This window comes from Vulpes lagopus, chromosome 14, assembly GCF_018345385.1.
Source record: "Vulpes lagopus strain Blue_001 chromosome 14, ASM1834538v1, whole genome shotgun sequence".
Classification (NCBI taxonomy): Eukaryota; Metazoa; Chordata; class Mammalia; order Carnivora; family Canidae; genus Vulpes; species Vulpes lagopus.
Genome location: NC_054837.1, coordinates 14785816 through 14805368, shown reverse-complemented (window position 1 = coordinate 14805368; position 19553 = coordinate 14785816). Strand labels below are relative to the sequence as shown.

General features: G+C 37.0%; 1 protein-coding gene across 2 annotated transcripts in view; it reads right to left on the bottom strand.

The window, feature by feature from the left end:
• TTC28 (tetratricopeptide repeat domain 28) overlaps positions 1-19553 on the bottom strand; it is a 616175-nt gene that overhangs the window by 558162 nt on the left and 38460 nt on the right. For both annotated transcript variants that reach the window (XM_041728768.1, XM_041728769.1), the window contains exon 2: positions 18586-18864. In XM_041728768.1, coding sequence (XP_041584702.1) covers positions 18586-18864 — 279 coding nt within the window. The remainder of the gene's footprint in view (positions 1-18585; positions 18865-19553) is intronic.

Genomic DNA, 19553 nt, shown 5'->3' with positions numbered 1-19553 from the left:
CTTTTTTCATCATGCAAAACTAAAATTCCAGGGCAGCCCCAGTGGTGCAACGGTTTAGGGCCGCCTGCGGCCCAGGGTGTGCTCCTGGAGACCGGGGATGGAGTCCCACATCGGGCTCCCTGCATGCAGCCCGCTTCTCCCTCTGCCTGTGTCTCTGCCTCTCTCTCTCTGTGTCTCTGTGTCTCTATGAATGAATGAATGAATGAATGAATAAATAAATAAATAAATAAATAAATAAATAAATAAATAAATCTGAAGTTCCATAACCACTGAACAACTCTGTTTCCCCCTCCCTCTAGCCACAGGCAACCACCATTCTATTTTGTGTTTCTATGTCACTCCCAGTTTTTTAACTGATAATATTATAGTACCCAAGCCCCTTTAAAAGAAACTATGTATGCAAGCTTTTTTTAAATATATTTTTAAGGGCAGCCCGGTGGCTCAGTGGTTTAGCGCCGACTTCAGCCCAGGGCGTGATCCTGGAGACCTGGGATCGAGTCCCATGTCGGGCTTCCTGCATGGAGCCTGCTTCTCCCTCTGCCTGTGTCTGTTTGTCTGTCTGTCTCTCTCTCTCTCTGTCTCTCATGAATAAATAAATAAAATATTTAAATATATATATTTTTTTTTTTTTAAGATTTTATTTATTAATCTAAGAGAGAGAGTACACACGCAAGCAGGGAGAGGAGCAGAGGAAGAAGGAGAAGCAGACTTGAGACTGAGCAGGGAGCATGAACCAAGGCTCAATCCCAAGACCCTGAGATCCTGACCTGAGCAGAAGGCAGACGCATAACCAACTAAGCCACCCAGGCACCCCAATATTTTAAGTAATCTCTACACCGAATATGGGGCTTCAACTCATGACCCTGAGATCAAGAGTCATGTACTCTACCAACTGAGCCATACAGTTGACCCTATATGCAAGTTTTTTAGTTGGTATTAGTTTGTTTTGTTTTAAAGATATTAGTTATTTATTTATGAGAGACAGAGAGAGAGTCAGAGACACAGGCAGACGGAGAAGCAGGCTCCATGCAGGGGGCCCGATGCAGAACTCGATCCCAGGATCCTGGGATCATGACCCAAGCCAAAGGCAGATGGTCAACCACTGAGCCACCCAGATATTCCTGTTTGTTTTCATTTAAACATAATTTCATCCCTGTTTCCTAAACCAAAATGTGGATCATAGAAGGGCTAAGAATGGCTTCTACTATATAGAAAGGAACACAGACAAAGTGATGAGAATTATATTGTAATACACACACTACTATTTCCAATCCATCGTGATTACTAACAAAATTATTATGGAGAAGCAGAATTACTGGCTACCAGCAGTATGGCAACTAGTCAATATGGTATGATCTACCTATATGGAAAAACACATCATATATATAGGGAGAACAAATACTGGACTTAAAAAGACTGAAATTTGAGAATGGCCTAATAAATAATAATAAAATTATCTTATATTTTTAGCCTCTTATATGTTACAAGGATCTTCCACATACACCAATTCATTTAGTCAAGTTGCAATCTCTGTAAAGCAGGATTATAATGCCTGCCATGCTGACCTCATAGGGTTGAAACAAGGAAAAAGCTGAAATAATAAATATAAATACAATCTTAAGGGTATAAACACTTCTACATATATATAAATTGTCTAGAGATAAATCAAAATAATGTATTCCTTATAAACAAAGAATTGTTGACATGGTGCTATGTATGCAACAATTTACTAAATACTTGTAAATAGTTTATAGAGTATCCTGAATATAAAGAGAGCAAAATTTCCTCTATTTGGTGCATAGAAAATGAGCTCTCTTAAATCTGCTAATGGTGAGATGAAAGTTAAAAGAAGATCAAAATATCAAGCATCCCAGGTGGCACAGCCGTTTAGCGCTGCCTTCGGCCCAGGTGGTGATCCCGAAGACCCAGGATCTAGTCCCGCATCGGGCTCCCTGCATGGAGCCTGCTTCTCCCTCTGCCTGTGTCTCTGCCTCTCTCTCTCTCTCTCTCTCTCTCTCTGCCCCCCTCCTCCCTCCGTGTGTCTCTACTGAATAAATAAAATCTTTAAAAAAAAATCAAAGTACCAATCTACATACTAAATATAACAAGAACAAGTAGGGGCAGGATTATGGGTGTGGTTATTCATGATACAGAACAGCAAATCTTTAGAAAAATACACTATATGTAAGTAAATTTTCCAAAACTGTTTTTTTTTTTTTATTTACCGATTTGGTAAGTTGCAAAACTGCCATGAACTCCTTGCTGAATGAAAATTACAAGGGCATAAGCACAGGCAAGATTATGTATAGGACAAATTAATACTAAAAGCAAGACAAATCTACCTCTCTGTGACACTGTATACTTACAGAAATATGTGGGATTATTTACATGAAGAATCCTACATCTCACTCTTTAAAATTTAAGATGCTGTATTAAATTTAAGACTATAATCAAGAAAGTCATACAAGGTGCTTTACCTCCATCTCTAAATTGTACCAGTTTAGCCTCTAATTGCCTACACAAATCAAATGTAAGAGGGTTTTATTATCATCTGGTAGGCAGGCAAGGCATTCTCAAATTCTGAGCCTTTGGTAACAAATTCTTTATAATGACCTTTTTAATTCCTCCCCCATGTAAAAGAATGCTTTTTTATGACACTATTTGCTAACTTCTATAATCACTTGACACAATGGCTTATAAACCTGCACCAAAGTTGATCTGATTCTAAAGAGATCCACAAAATCAAAGTAATACAGTCCATAAAGGCTCAAGATAAAGGGAGCCCTAGTTCCATGTCAATTAGGAGAAGGCTACAGGTTGAGATTTTAATGATTATAAGTACCATGAGGTGTAAATGTCCTACACTCCAATTAAATATAGACCCAAAGATCAAAGTCACTTGTTTTCCAGGTGTCTTTGTAACCAGAGTAACAAATTATCCTTCAGAATATAACAAGTTAGCAATTATCCAATTAGTTTCAATTCCTTAAGTCAATAAGAAAATACAAGTCATCAGTTATACTTCCATTCTTCCTTCCAAAAAAATATTTCTTGAAGGTCTCCAACATGCCAAACACTATTATTAGCTTGACCACCTAACGTAGCTCACAATAGTCACAAAACTCTCATGTAAAAATAATAGTATAATTAAACCTCCTAAGCCTTTTTCAAAATAACTTAAGTTCTATGACATATACTTCAATAAATGCATTAATTAAATATAATAAAATTTGATATTATGTAAAAGTTAATGTAGGAAACAGAGCCAGGGAAACACTTAAAATTATTTCCTCTTATAATAATAATGTTGGGTAATACACATTGAATATTTATCATTATACTTGTAAATTTTTAATCTCTTCACAAAATGAATATGTATCAACCCAACCTATCAAACTACTGAAAGCCACAGAATATAGATTAAGTGTTAAGTGTTAAGTTAAACACAAGAGGGCGCACAAGTCTGGAAGATTCATAAAAACCAAAGCCAAGCTGCATTTTACTCAAAAATTTGCAGCTATTTTTAATGCACGGTCAAATGGATTTATAAAAGATTATTCATGAATGCACTAGAGGTCAATTACACTGAAAATATTTCCCTTTCTCAATATATCATCCAGAAATCAAATCATTGTTTCTCTGATAACAAATTCCCTAAATTTTTTTTTTTCAGATTTTATTTATTTATTCATGACACACACAAAATGAGAGAGGCAGAGACACAGGCAGAGGGAGAAGCAGGCTCCATGCAAGGAGCCCAGCGATGATGCAGGACTCCAGGATCGCGCCCTGGGCCCAAGGCAGGCGCCAAACCACTTAGCCACCCAGGGATCCCCCTCCCTATCTAAATTGACTTTAACCTAAATTTAATATTTTTATAAAGAAAAATTATGACTTTTAATCAAAAATTTATGCCACCTTTTAATCTAAATTCTCCTGGGGAACCTATTTAGAAGCTGACCAACTCATAAAATGCCTATTTTCAAATATCTTTAAAGCTTATCCATCAACTGAATGATTAGAACCATAGTAACATTATAGGAAATAGACCTCCAACTTTTAGAAATTGATGCAAATCTATATCATACTAATATCAGCTATTTAATTCTCAAGCAGTGAATATTCTCTCTATAATATCTATTCAAGGAGTTGCCAACCAATCCCAAATGGTAGGCTCTGATTCCATTAGTTCACTCTCTCAGAAATAAACTACTGAGGAGTTTCTGTATGTGAGGCAACCAGGCTAAGATTACGTAACCTATAGGCTCCATAGGAGCAGAAGCATAATCCAAAATAATTCCAGAACATATTCTGCCTACCCCAAGATTCACAGCAACACAAACACACACAGAATTCTAGGTATATAGCTCTACTCAGCCCTATATAGTCATAATGCTGGCTGTGACACATGAAACTATTCTAAATGCCAACAGTTTTATATTGTGCCTAACTCCTATAGAGAACAGGTAGCCGGGATCCCTGGGTGGCGCAGCGGTTTAGCACCTGCCTTTGGCCCAGGGCGCGATCCTGGAGACCTGGGATCGAATCCCACGTCCGGCTCCTGGTGCATGGAGCCTGCTTCTCCCTCTGCCTGTGTCTCTGCCTCTCTCTCTCTCTCTGTGTGTGTGTGACTATCATAAATAAATAAAAATTAAAAAAAAAAAAAAAGAACAGGTAGCCAACATGAGGGCTTGGCATGGTACTCACCATCACAAAAATATTAGTTATCCTTTATATGTTATTACACTAAGGATACAAAAAAGAGAGAGAGAGATGAACTGTCTGCTAGGATCAAGACAATTAGGCAAAAAGGTACAGACTAGTAGTAGTGAACTGTAGGTTAGGTAGTATGGGTTGAATGACAGTCCACAGTGAAGGATTAGGAATATATTACTTTAGTGATTAGGATGCCTGGGTGGCTCAGTGGTTGGGTGCCTGCTTTCAGCTCAGGTCATGATCCCGGGATCGGGGATCGAGTCCTACGTTGGGCTCCCTGTGGGGAGCCTGCTTCTCCCTATGCTTCTGTCTCTGCCTCTCTCAGTCTGTGTCTCTCATGAATAAATAAATAAATCCTTAAAATATATATATATATATTACTATTACTATTACTTTAGTGATCAAAGGAAATAATGATCAGGAACCCACAAGTGGTCAAAATCCAGTCAGTCAAATAAATTACTAGTAACATGAGTAGATGGTATAGCCCTGATACTAGAGTCTATCTGAACTAAACACCTAATATATTTCTTGCCAGGTACATGATCTAGAACCAGAAAGGAAAGGGTGTCTATAAACGATATTGATAAGCAATCACTGAAATTTGAATAGACTCTAATGGACTGGATAGCAGCATTGCATCAATGTTAACACCTTGATTTTATATGGTTTTATTATGGTTATATATCAGAGTGTTCACAACATATACCTATTTAGGGAGGATGAGACATCATGTCTACACCTTGCTAACAAATGGCTCAGAAAATAACAATAATAATAATAGGTAATAGATAATTACGAGCCAAATATGGTAAAATGAACAACTGGAAGGTCCAGATGAAGGATATACAGGAATACTGTCAGCCTGAGGTAATGCTGAGTCAGAGGGAGAGGGAGAGAGAATCTCCAGCAAACTCTCCACTGAGCACAGAGCCTTGCAGGGGGCTCAGTCTCACAACCCTGAGATCATTAACCTGAGCCAAAATCAAGAGTCTGTTACTTAACCAACTGGGCCACCCAGGTGCTCCAATAATAAATTTAGTTCTTAAAAGCCTCACTGGACTTCAGTTAACAAGAAAAAAAACTTCCCTTAAATTAAGTTAGTAGGTACTTTCTTCTAGAGAATGCAAATTAAGGGAACAATATAAATATTCTAGAAAGCTACCTAAAGGTGTCTTTCAAAATATAGTGTAAAAATAACACTTTTCATATCCCTCGTCAAAACGGAAACTGTGTAATCAACACTTCTGAATCCGAAATTCAATTTTGTAAGAAAAAAATTACTACATTTAAACAATGACTAGACTTATTCAATGACTTTAAGTGTTGCTATACTCACACAAATATAAAAAGCATTTTGGTAGTAGTAATACTTCAATGTCCAAAAAAAATTGATTTTTATATATTGGTCATCTACCAATCTTATCATTTAAAAATATTTTTTGGAAAAACTATTTCTTTGCCATTACTTCTGGAATTGCTTCCATAACTTCTAAACTGAAACTGTTTTGAGACTACTGAAAAATATTTTTATGAAATGACTATGAAAACCCTCAGGATAAATAAAATCTTTAAAAAAAATTTTTTTTTAAAAGGGGGGCAGCCTGCATGGCTCAGCAGTTTAGGGCTGCCTTCAGCCCAGCATGTGATCCTGGAAACCTGGGATTGAGTCCCACGTCAGGCTCTCTGCATGGAGCCTGCTTCTCCCTCTGCCTGTGTCTCTGCCTCTGTCTGTGTCTCTCACGAATAAAAAAATAAAACCTCTTTAAAAAAAAAAAGAAAACAAACCCCTAGGATAGTTTATTATCTTGATCAGCATAAAAAATCCTACCAAACTTTTTTTTAAATTTTTATTTATTTATGATAGTCACACAGAGAGAAAGAGAGAGAGGCAGAGACATAGGCAGAGGGAGAAGCAGGCTCCATGCACCGGGAGCCTGACGTGGGATTTGATCCCAGGTCTCCAGGATCACGCCCTGGGCCAAAGGCAGGCGCTAAACCACTGCACCACCCAGGGATCCCTGCTACCAAACTTTTATTACAGAAACCAAAACAAACAGAAACCTTTAAAGGTTGAGTGTACTAAGACATTTTAAATAATATCACCCACAAAATGTATATCTACAGTTTAATCAACTGTCACGAATAAATGACAAAACTTTCATTTCACTTCAAACAATGTATTCACATTCCTTAGTGATAAATATATACCATCTGGGAGCTGGAAGACAACTTGTTATTTATGTTTATAACTTTGTCATTAAAACATTCTTGAAATGAATTATGATAAACAAATCGAAGAATTTAAATAATTGAGCTCCTATTTCCTGAATTTCCTTTCTAGCAAGACTTCTCTTCTTGCCAGACTTCCTGAAGAACACATCTTAAAGTAGTTGGTTCTATCTCACAAAAGTATGGTTCCCAAGGAGATGCTATAGACTCAGCATTACCAAAGGCTGACATTTATGACAAAAATTCCTCTCAGTAAAAAACTGACTTTTCATCTCCAATCAACAATATAAAATGAAAACCAAATGCATAAATAAGTAAACAATGACCAGTGAGTTTAAGACTCACTTCAACACCAAATAGAGAAAGCTACCAATTAAATGGTAGCAACCAGAAAATGTACTTTCATCAGTAGTCTGTTTGCAATCTTTCTTGAATAACTAAGAAACAGAGACTACTTTGCATCTTCACACATATATCCAAGAAAAAAAAAAACTGTCAAACCACCTTTACCTCACCTCTTTTTATAGATTATCTTTACTTTAAAAAATAAAATCAAATAAAAAACACTAAATTTGCATATTTCTACTGTGGAATACTATATAGCTATTAAAAATAGGTATATGAATTAACAGAGAAATAAACACATAGCAAATATAACATTTAAAAAGTATATAGGTAGGGACGCCTGGATGGCTCAGCAGTGATCTGCCTTTGGCTTAGGGCGTGATCCTAGGTACCCGGGGTTCAAGTCCCACATCAGGCTCCCTGCATGGAGCCTGCTTCTCCCTCTGCCTGTATCTCTGCCTCTCTCTCTGTGTCTCTCGTGAATAAATAAATAAAATCTTTAAATATAAATAATTAATTAATTAATTAATTAAAAAATAATAAAAAGTATATAGGTAGGCATCCCTGGATGGCTCAGTTGGCTAGGCATTCAACTCTTGATCTCAGCTCAGGTCTTGATCTCAGGGTCATTAGTTCAAGCCGAGCTAGCACTGGGCTCCACGCTTGGAATGGAGTCTACTTAAAAAAAAAAAAAAGTATGTGGGAATATGTATTCATTTCTGCATAGCTATAGATGTATTGCAAAAGGTCTGAAAGAAAAAAAAAAAAGGTCTGAAAGATATTCAAATTAAATTAAAAAAAAAAAAAACAGTGAAGTCTGGACTGTAATGGGGGACAGAGAATGGAATCAGCAGTGCGGTGCCTGGGTGGCTCAGTGGTTGAGCATCTGCCTTCAGCTCAGGTCATGATCCCGGGATCCTGGGATCAAGTCCCACACTGCACTCTCTGCAGGGAGCCTGCTTCTCCCTCTGCCTATGTCTCTGCCTCTCTCTGTGTGTCTCTCATGAATAAACAAATAAAATCTTAAAAAAAAAAAAAAAGGAATGAGCAGTGGATAAGGGATATAAAATTTTATAGTTTGATATTTTTGCAGAAGTAATGTTGAATTACCTTCTTAATTAAAAAATCACATGTGTGCATGTACAATTTACAGATTAACCCAAAGCACCCATAACATAGCTTCAAATGCATACAAATAATAAGCTTCTCATAAAATCATATATTTAAGACATGCAAAATAATAGCCTATATTAATAAGAAGAAACCATTTAGTCCCAAAGATAAATTGGTAATAACCATGTGCTTTGGTAATGAAACCTGTTAACATTAATAGAAGTAACAGCTGGCTGAGATGGATTTTACTTATGATAGCATAATAGTTTCATTTAAATTTAAGGTGTCATATTCTTAATTTTAAAAAATCCCCTTTCATGATTACCATTCCAACTGTCTACAAAAAGATTCTGAATGACTAAATTCTCACCTCCTTAAAAACAAGAATAAAATTATGCAAAAGAATTATATAAGATAGCCAACTTTATTATAAATATTTACTGTGAATGTAATACATATATACTCTTAACTTTGATAACAATACCTACAAACACCAGAAGGTCAGGAGCCAATGGTTTGGAGATCTCTAAACACCCCAACTCCAGAAATTATCACTATTTGACCTGGCTGGTGACTTCCGAAGAAAGCTCAATTCACAGGACTTTCTATGACCTGGCTCAGAGACAACTTAGTGCAAACAGCCCTCTTGAAGGGACATGTGTCAAACAAAATCAGTGGCAATTGTCTAACATCATAGCTGCCTGATGTAGCAATATAAGGTGAGTATACAAGAAGCTAAAGAAAAAAGTTAAAAATCTGGAGAGTTAGAGGGCTTTGAAAAACTCCAAACATTCTTGGGAATCTAGGAATGCATAGGACCATAAACCTGCCCAAGAAGATCCAGGAATGTCCTCATGTCTCACCTCTGGATGAACTTGAAGTTCTACACAAGCAGGAAGTAAAGGCTAATAAAGAGTTGTAAATTGCCCGAGTACTGAATATATGCAGAACACACCCAAAGGAACTTGTCAACAAACAGGGGGAAACTTATTGGTTCAAGGCATTTACGGAACCTCTGTCCCTTTATTTTATTTTATTTTTCTTTAAGATTTTATTTATTTATTCATAGACCCACAGAGAGAGAGAGGCAGAGACACAGGTAGAGGGAGAAGCAGGCTCCATGCAGGGAGCCCAATGTAGGACTCGATCCCCTGTCTCCAGGATCACACCCCAGGCTGCAGGTGGCACCAAACCGCTGCGCCACCGGGCTGCCCCCTCTGTCCCTTTAGTAGCTGGCCACTAAGCTATCTGAGCAGATTTCAGTGGCTGCATATGACAAAGAATACAGACTTTAAAAAATTAGTTGAGGGAAGTAAGCAACTCAAAAGAGGCACAACAAAAGCAACAATAAATCCAGTCAAGGGATGGGAAGGGAAGAATCTGATTTTCAAAACTGCCATATTACTTAAAATGTTCAGTATTCAACGAAAAATGATGACACCTAGAAATAAACAGGTAAGTATAACTCACATACTGCAAAAAAAGCAGGTGATAGAAAATGTCCCTGAAAAAATCCTAAGATTGAACTTACTAGGCAAAGACTATAAATCAGCTACTATAAACATGTTCAAAGTAGCAGAGAAAACCATGTCCTAACAACTAAAGGAAAATGTCTCACCAAACAGAGACTATCAATAACGAAAAACAACTTATATGATTTAAAAGATAGCGGCATTAAGAAGTAATTATAAAACTATGCTGATGGCGTCGGGCTTCCGGCATGGAGCCTGCTTCTCCTTCTGCCTGTGTCTCTGCCCCCCTCTCTCTCTTTCTATGTCTATCATAAATAAATAAATAAATAAAAATCTTAAGAAAAAAAAAACTATGCTGATGGGCTTATAATGTAGAAAGATGTAATTTGTATGACATGAATAACACAAAAGATAAAGGAATGGAGCTAATTTGGAGCAAAGTTTTTGCATACCATTATGTTGAAAGGCTTCTGGCGCGCAGCCCCGGTGGCACAGCAGTTTAGCGCCGCCTGCAGCCCAGGGCATGATCCTGGAGATCCAGGATCGAGTCTTGTGTCAGGCTCTCTGCCTAGAGCCTGCTTCTCCTTCTGCCTGTGGTCTGCCTCTCTCTCTCCCTCTCTGCATTTCTCATGAATAAATAAATGGAATCTTAAACAAAAAAAAAAAAACAAACAATGAAAGGCTTCTGGCTGGCTCAGTCAAAAGAGCATGCAACTCTTGATCTTGGGGCTGTGAGTTTGAGCCACACAGGGGGTGTAGAGATCACTTAAATAAAACTTTTAAAAAATGGAAAAACAGAGATGCCTGGATGGCTCAGTGGTTGAGCATCTACCTTCAGATCAGGGCATGATCCCAGGATCCAGGATAGACTCCCACATCAGGCTCCCTGCATGGAGCCTACTTCTCCCTCTGCCTGTGTCTCTGCCTCTCTCTCTCTGTGTGTCTCTCATGAATAAGTAAATAAAATTCTATAAAAATAAATAAATAAATAAATAAATAAATAGTAAAAATAAAAATTAAATTAAATTGATATATATTTAGATGTTAATTATCATCTCTAGGGCAACCACCAAAAAAATAACTAAAAAATATATAGTAAAAGAAACAAAGTAATATAAATGGTACACTAGAAAACATTTATTTAACATATAAAAGATGAGATGCCTGGATGGTTCAGCGGTTGAGCACCTGCCTTTGGCTTGGGGCGTGACCCCGGGGTCCCAGGATTGAATCTCACATCAGGCTCCCTGCATGGAGCTTGCTTCTCCCTCTGCCTGTGTCTCTGCCTCTTTGTGTGTCTCTCATGAATAAATAAATTAAATATTTTTTAAAAATAATAAAAATAACATAAAAAATAGAAAAAGGTATATAGAAAAATAGCAAAGACAGAAAAAAGACATAAAAAACAAGCAGCAGAAAGATAAGCAAAAGTCGTAACTTATCAGCAGTTACATTAAATTAAATATAAAGGGACTTATTTTGGGACACTACAATCATAGGAAAAAGATTGGAAAAATGGATTTATTTATTTATTTATGCTGTCTATAAGACACTCACTTTAGTTTCAAGTTAGGTTGAAAAGGAAAGTATGGAAAAAGATATATGCAAATAATAGCTAAGAGAGGGAAAGGCTATATTAATATCACACAAAAGAGATTTTATTTATTTATTTATTTTAAGATTTTATTTATTTATTCATGAGAGACACACACACACAGAGAGAGAGAGAGAGGCAGAGACACAGGCAGAGGGAAAAGCAGGCTCCATGCAGGGAGCCCGACATGGGACTGGATCCCGGGTCTCCAGGGCCACGTCCTGGGCTGAAGGCAGCGCTAAACCGCTGAGCCATCTGGGCTGCCCCACAAAATAGATTTTAGGACCAAAATTATTACTAAAGAAAAAGTAGGATATTCTGTAATGATAAAAAGATTAGTCTCCCAGGAAGATATAATAATCATAAAAATATAAATATCCAAAAACAAAACCTCTAAGATACATGAAGCAAAAACTGACAGAATTGGACATAAAATTCAACCATTGCAGGGGCACCTGCATGGCTCTGTCAATTAAGCATCTTCCTTTGGCTCAGGTCATGATCCCAGGGTCCTGGAATTGATTCCTGCATTGGGCTCTTTGCTCAGCAGGGAACCTGCTATTCCCTCTGCCTCTGCCCACTGCTCCACCAACTTGTGCTCTCTGTCAAATAAATAAAACCTCAGAAAGGAGAGAGAGATAAATAAAGAAAGAGAAAGAAAGAGAGAGAGAGAGAGAGAGAGAGAGAGAGAGAGAGAAAGAAAGAAAGAAAGAAAGAAAGAAAGAAAGAAAGAAAGAAAGAAAGAAAGAAAGAAAGAAAGAAAGAAAGAAGAGAGAGAGAAAGAAGAGAGAGAGAGATTGAGAAAGAGAGAAAGAAAGAAAGATTGATTTCAACTACTGGGACTGCCTGGCTGGGTCAGAAGAGCAAGTAGCTCTTGACCTTGGGGCCATGAGTTTGAGCTCCATGTTGGGTGTAGACATTACTAAAAAATATAAGTAATTTTTTTTAAAAGAAAGAAAGAGGGATCCCTGGGTGGCGCAGAAGTTTGGCGCCTGCCTTTGGCCCAGGGCGCGATCCTGGAGACCCGGGATCGAATCCCACGTCGGGCTCCCGGTGCATGGAGCCTGCTTCTCCCTCTGCCTGTGTCTCTGCCTCTCTCTCTCTCTCTCTCTCTCTCTCACTGTGTGCCTATCATAAATAAAGAAAAATTAAAAAAAAAATTAAAAGAAAGAAAGAAAACTGAACCACAGTAACTGGATACTTCATACCCCACTTTCAATAATGAAAAGACCATTCAGGGATGGATGGTCTGTTGGACTCTGCAGGGAGTCTGTTTGAGATTCTCTCCCTCTCCCTGCCCCTCCCTGCACGCCACACACACTCTCTCTCAAAAATAAATAAATATTTTTTTTTAAATTTTTTATTTTGGGTGCCTGGGTGGTTGAGTGGTTGTGCATCTGCCCTTGGCTCAGGTTGTGATCCTGGGGTCCTAGAACTGAGTCCCACATCAGGCTTCCCATGGGGAGCCTGCTTCTCCCTCTGTCTGTGTCTCTGCCTCTCTCTCTGTGTCTCTCATGAATAAATAAATAAATATTTTTTATTTATTTATGAGAGAGAGAGAGAGCACAAGCAGGTGGAGCTGCTGAGGGAAAGGGAGAAGCAGACTCCCCACTGAGCAGGAAACCTGACATAGGGCTCAATCCCAGGACCATGACCTGAGCCAAAGACAGACCCTTACCCAACTGAGCCACCCAGGAGCCCCCAAAATAAATATATCTTAAAAAAGAAAAAAAAACAATTGCCTAGCATGCAGAAACATTCCATAAATAAATTTCTTACTAAAAAAATTTAAATTATAAAAAACATACATACTCCCAAAAGTGTGTAATAAAGGCACATATTAAGATTATCTAGCTTAGGGATGCCTGGGTGGCTCAGCGGTTGAGTGTTTGCCTTTGGCTGAGGGCATGATCCCAGAAGCCAGGATCAAGTCCTGCATCAGGCTCCCCATGAGGACCTGCTTCTCCCTCTGCCTGTGTCTCTGCCTCTCGATCTGTGTCTCTCATAAATAAATAAATAAAATCTTTTAAAAAATCACAAAGATTATCTAGCTTAAAAAATATCATTTTATGCTCCAATGCACTTATAAAATGTTTTTAGGGGGATCCCTGGGTGGCTTAGTGGTTTAGCGCCTGCCTTCAGCCGGAGTGTGATCCTGAAATCCCAGGATCCAGTCCCGCATGGGGCTCCCTGCAGGGAGCCTGCTTCTCCCTCTGTCTGTGTCTCTGTCTCTCTCTCTCTCTCTCTGTCTCTCATGAATTAATAAATAAAATCTTTTTTAAAAAATATAAATAATTAATTGAAATGAGCAGTAGACAATGAATGTTATATTCATAGAAGCTCAACGTAGCTTTCAGGGAAAGGTGAGAATTGAACTAGACCTACTTAGCCAAATAATACTGGGAGTAAGGAAGAAAACTCCAGGCACAGAGTTTGGCATAAACAGGAAGGAAGAAGAAAAAGGAAAAGACTGGATCAACAAGAAGAGTATATTTGTCAGCACAGTAGCAAGAAATAAAGGTGCAAATGTGACCATTTGTGCACTCTTGAATATCAGGTCACTCGAAACATGGAACAACAGAAAGTTGTTTTTTTTGTTTTGTTTTGTTTTGTTTTGTTTTTAATTTTTTTATTTATGATAGTCACAGAGAGAGAGGCAGAGACACAAGCAGAGGGAGAAGCAGGCTCCATGCACCGGGAGCCTGACGTGGGATTCGATCCTGGGTCTCCAGGATCGCGCCCCGGGCCAAAGGCAGGCGCCACCCAGGGATCCCTGTTTTTTTTTTGTTTTTTTTTTAACAGAAAGTTTTTCATGAGAACATTGTTACAATAAAAATTTTCACAACAAAAAAAAAGAAAAAAGAAAAAAAATTCACAACAAAATAAGAATGAAACAAGAATAACCTAGACTGTAATACTGGCTGTGGAAATAAATTGCATAAGATATATATGGAATACATTCAAGAAAGAATGTAGAATGGGACACCTGGGTGGCTCAGCAGTTGGGCGGTTGCCTTCGGCTCAGGTTGTGACCCCGGGGTCCCAGGATCGAGTCCCACATCAGGCTCCCTGCATGGAGCCTTCTTCTCCCTCCGTCCGTGTCTTTGCCTCTCTCTCTCTGTGTCTCTCATGAATAAATAAATAAAATCTTTTTAAAAAATTATAGCTAATCATGTCAAACAATACATAAAAAGAATAAGACATAATGACTGAGTGGTATTTATCCTGTGAATGCAAGTTTGGCCTAACATCCAAAAACAAAATCAATTTAATTCACCACACTAAAAGACTGAGAAAAAAAATTATGATTCCAACAAATGAAGAAAAATTGACAAGATTCAACACTCAGTCATAATAGAAATTAAAAGGAATATCTTCCACCAAATTAATGGCATCATCCTCAACAATGAAAAGCTCAATGCTTTCCCATGGAGATCAGGAATGACTAAAGAAGTTTGCTTTCACAATTTCTATTCAGAATCATACTGGATATCCTAACCAGTAAAATGGAGCAAGAGAAAGAAATAAAAATCATATGCAAAAGAAAGAAAGAACTGTCATTACTTACAGATTTTATGATCACGTACAAAAAGATCCTAAAGCATCTGCAAAAACTCCACTAGAACTTAAAAGTGAATTCAACACAGTTAACATGACATAAAGTACAAAAATATATTTCTGTAGACTATCAATGAAAAAATGGAAAATAAAAAATTTTAAATCAATCTATAATAGCATCAAAAAGCAAAATACTTATGGGCACCCAGGTGGCATAGTCAGTTAAGTATCTGATTCTTGGTTTCTGCTTAGGTTATGATCTCAGGGTCATGAGATTGAGCCCTTCATTGGGCTCTGTGCTCACCACAGAGTCTGCTTGTCCCTCTCCCTCCTCCTATGCCCTTCCCTCTCTACCTTTCCCCTACTCCATGCACATACACGCACAGGCATGTGCTCTCTCTCTCTAAAATAAATAAAGTATTTTTAAAAAGCAAAATACTTAGGAATATTTTTTTAATTGTGCAAGAACTGAACACTAAAAACTACAAAAAGTTGCAATGGAAAATGAAAGGAAAACTGAATAAATGGACATCTATACCATGTTCATGGATTAGAAGACTGAACAATGTTAAGAAGGCAATTTTCTCCAAATTTCTCTAAAAGTTCAGTGCAATCCCATTAATTTCCAAGTAGGATTTCTGAATAAATTGATAAGCTGATTTTATAACTTACATAAAAATACAGAGAGAATAAGAAATACAATCCAGGGACACCTAGATGGCTCAGCGGTTGAGCACCTGAGTCTGGGGATCGAGTCCCACATCAGGCTCCCTGAAAGGAGCCTGCTTCTCCCTCTGCCCATGTCTCTGCCTCCCTCTGTGTGTCTCTCATGAATAATAAATAAAATCCCTTAAAAAAAAAAAGAAAAGAAAAAAGAAAAAGAAAAACAATCCAGAAAAAGAACAAAAATCGAAGACTCACAATATCTAATGTCAAGACATACAATAAAGCTAGTAATCAAGACTGTGTGGTTAGGGCATAGGTCAATGGAACAAAACAGAAACCAATAATAATCTCATACTTTTCCAGTCAAATGGTTTGTGGCAAAGGTACCAAAGGTAGTTCAATGGGGAAAGGATAGCCTTTTCAATAAATGTTGCTGAAACATGGTTATCTGTATTGAAAAAAATAAATAAATCTTGACCTCTACCTCATATCATACCCCAAATGAATCATAAACCTAAAGGTAAAAAACTATGAAAATCCTAGAAGAAAACCTAAGAAAAACTTTATAACTCTGAGTAAGAGAAGTATGTCTTAAACAGGACACCAAAAAAATGAACATAAACGGACAACAGCTAAGAGACAGAGATAAGTATCATAATTTAGTAATAAGACTGGCTTATTCTTTTTGGGCAGCTTTCATATTGCTTTGTTCACACCTCTTTTGCAGCCCTTATCACACCAAAATCATTTTTCATTAAGACAAAATAGACATAAATAAAAGACTCTATCCAATCACTGGAGCCCTTAGATGTTTACATAAAAAATTACCACAGAGACAGACAGAAATTGGAATTTATGCTTCCCCTCATTAAACTAGACAATACTGACATCTCAGAGAAACACTTCAAAAAAGCAAAATGATTATAATAAAAAAGTTAGAAAAGCCAAAATGAAAAGAAAAATGAATTGGTAAAATTTGAAGACATATCTCTAAGGCAAAAGAGTACAAGTGAGCCTTCTTTTACATACTGAGTATATTCCTAGAAAAAATAAGTATAAAATAAAGTTTTTATGAAATGAAAAAAACTATGCAGCAGTAGAAATTTCTTTATAAATTAATTTTATTATAAATCACATTGGGTTTTTATTTTCTTATTTATCTGATAGAGCAAAAGATCTTCACTTACTATACAGGGAAAAAATCAGAAACTAAAACTTGATAGAAGTTACCTTAAAAGGTTCATTTTAACCTATAATCATAAAAGTGCACCTTTTAAAATCATTTTTTTTGTGTTAAATCACAAGAGGTTAACAAAAGGAAGGAGAATGACACAGAAAAAGGAAAAAAGAAAAACAGTTTTACAGTGTTCAAAATAGAGAGTGCCTAGGTGGCAGCTGGTTAAGAAACCGATTCTTGGTGGTTTCAGCTCAGGTCATGATTTCAAAGTCATGGGATCAAGGTCCATATCTGAAGTCTACACGTAAGACTCTTTCTCACTCTCCCTCTCCCTCTGCCCCTCCCCACTGTGTTCTCTCTCTCTCTCCTTCTCTCTCTCTCTCTCTCTGAAATAAATGAATTTTTAAAAATATTCACAAACATAAGCACATAAAATATCCAGACCCAAAAAAAGAAGGAATGGAGATACTTAATTTGAAAATTAAGCTATTTATCAGGCTCACTGCATCAACCACAGGTTTAATAAAAAAAAAAGGAAAAGAAAAAGAAAAAGAGAAGACACTAGCTAAGTCTTGCTGGAATAGTTTACTAATTTGTACCTTTAATAAAAATATCACAATCATAGCTATTATTTACCAAACACATACCATGTACAAGTAACAAATTATCTCTCTTAAGTAGCATTACAAGAGAAGTATTATTATCCCATTTATCTTAACCCCAGAGGGGTTAAAAAATTTACCAAAAGCCATACTGTTATTAGTAAAAGAGAAAGAACTTGAATCTGGGTCTGTCCTTTGATAACTGCATTCTAACTCCCAAATGGTGTCATATAACAATTTTTTAAAACAGATTTTGTTTAGTTTACGATAATTATAGTTATAAAAGAACTCTTTTTAGGAATTACAAAATACTAAAAAATTCATGAAGCAGCAGCAACACTGGAAATACCACCGAAAGAGGTCAAAAGTACCCACCAGAGTTAAAGTATAAATTAATATGATTATGACATTAATAAGACAGTAAAAATATTTTTTAAATCTCTAGCAAATATCCATTAACTTTTGTTAACATAACAGAAAGCCACGAATGGGATCAAATGCTTTTGTGGTTCAGTAAAAAAAATATCTCAAACATTTCATTACATCTTAGGAAACTTTTTCTAAAATAGACTGGGGGTTAGATGGTAAATAGGCACACTGGAAACAAAGTATATACAAAAGAAAGATAATTCAAGCCTTAAACCATTCAAGGGAACAGAGATCATTAAAATGAGGTATTCGGGGGAAAAAACTGTTTCTCCGATTAAATATCATTCTGAAAACAAGTAGTCATTGACAAGGAATATTAAAACTAATTATTTTCAACTTTTTTCAAGAAAAAAAAGAAACCATTCCCATATAAACATCTGTGCAAAAAGGAAATGTCAAAACCTATGCAAATGACTAACATGTATCTTATTAAGGAACTAGTGGGGAAAAAAAAGCCAATTTCAAACATACAGGAAAATAATTAAACTTGAATATGGAGAGTACAGTTTCAAAGCATTAAAAGGGGAAGCCATTCAACTAGTGTACCAGCTTAATGAGGCCATTCTATACTTTGCTGATTTACAGACTATTAAAATATTAATAACTACAAATTCAATTAAATGTTACATTAAAATAAGAAATCAGCACAAATGATTCTATGAAATTAAATGATATTTCTACCTTTGGCCATTTGGGATTGAGAAGTCGAGCTTTGATTGCATCATCCAGTGCCTTGTCATACTGCTGGATTTTCATATAGGCTGCAGATCTATTGCTGTATAAGATGCAGTTCTGTGGGTCAACAGCCAGGGCTTCATTGTACAGAACAATAGCTGTGTGAAAATCACCATCATGACAGGCCTGGTTACTCTGACGAACCTTCTCAACAAATTCAGCTTTGCTCAACACTGGTCCATCAGGACTTCTCCGACCAATAGTCTTAGCACCAAAGAGAGGAATCTACAAAGAAAGAAACTTTGTCAGATAATCCAGAGGGTTTCCTTCTCTGAACTTCAAAAGAACAGGGACATTCTTCATAGACTGCTTTACAAAGAAAATTTTTGTATCCTGAAAGACAAGAAACTTTCCAAGAAGCACCTAACATAGTACCTTGAATGCATATGCATATATATTTTTTTAAGATTTTATTTATTTATTCATGAGAAACACAGAGAGAGAGAGAGGCAGAGACATACGCAGAGGGAGAAGCAGGCTCCCTGCAGGGAGCCCAATGTGGGACTCGATCTCGGGACTCCAGGACCATGCCCTGAGCCGAAGGCAATGTTCAACCACTGAGCCACCCAGGTGTCCCTGTTTTTATTTATACATATGGTTATAAACATATATATTTACATTTTTTTTATTGAGAGTGTGAATGAATGAATGTATGTAGAAGAAAACTTGGGCTTTTCTTGGTAACTTACAGTTAATACTAAGGGAGGGCACCTAGCTGGCTCAGTTGGTACAGCATGGGACTCTCGATCTCAGGGTCCTGAGATAGAGCTCCATATTAGGTGTAGAGATTATATACATACATACAGACAGACATATGTAAAGTTATAGTAAGGGAAAGAATGCAAATATAAGCCAAGTAGAAAAATATGATCTCAACCATATTAAGATGGCTGCACTTAAAAAGATGAAAGAAA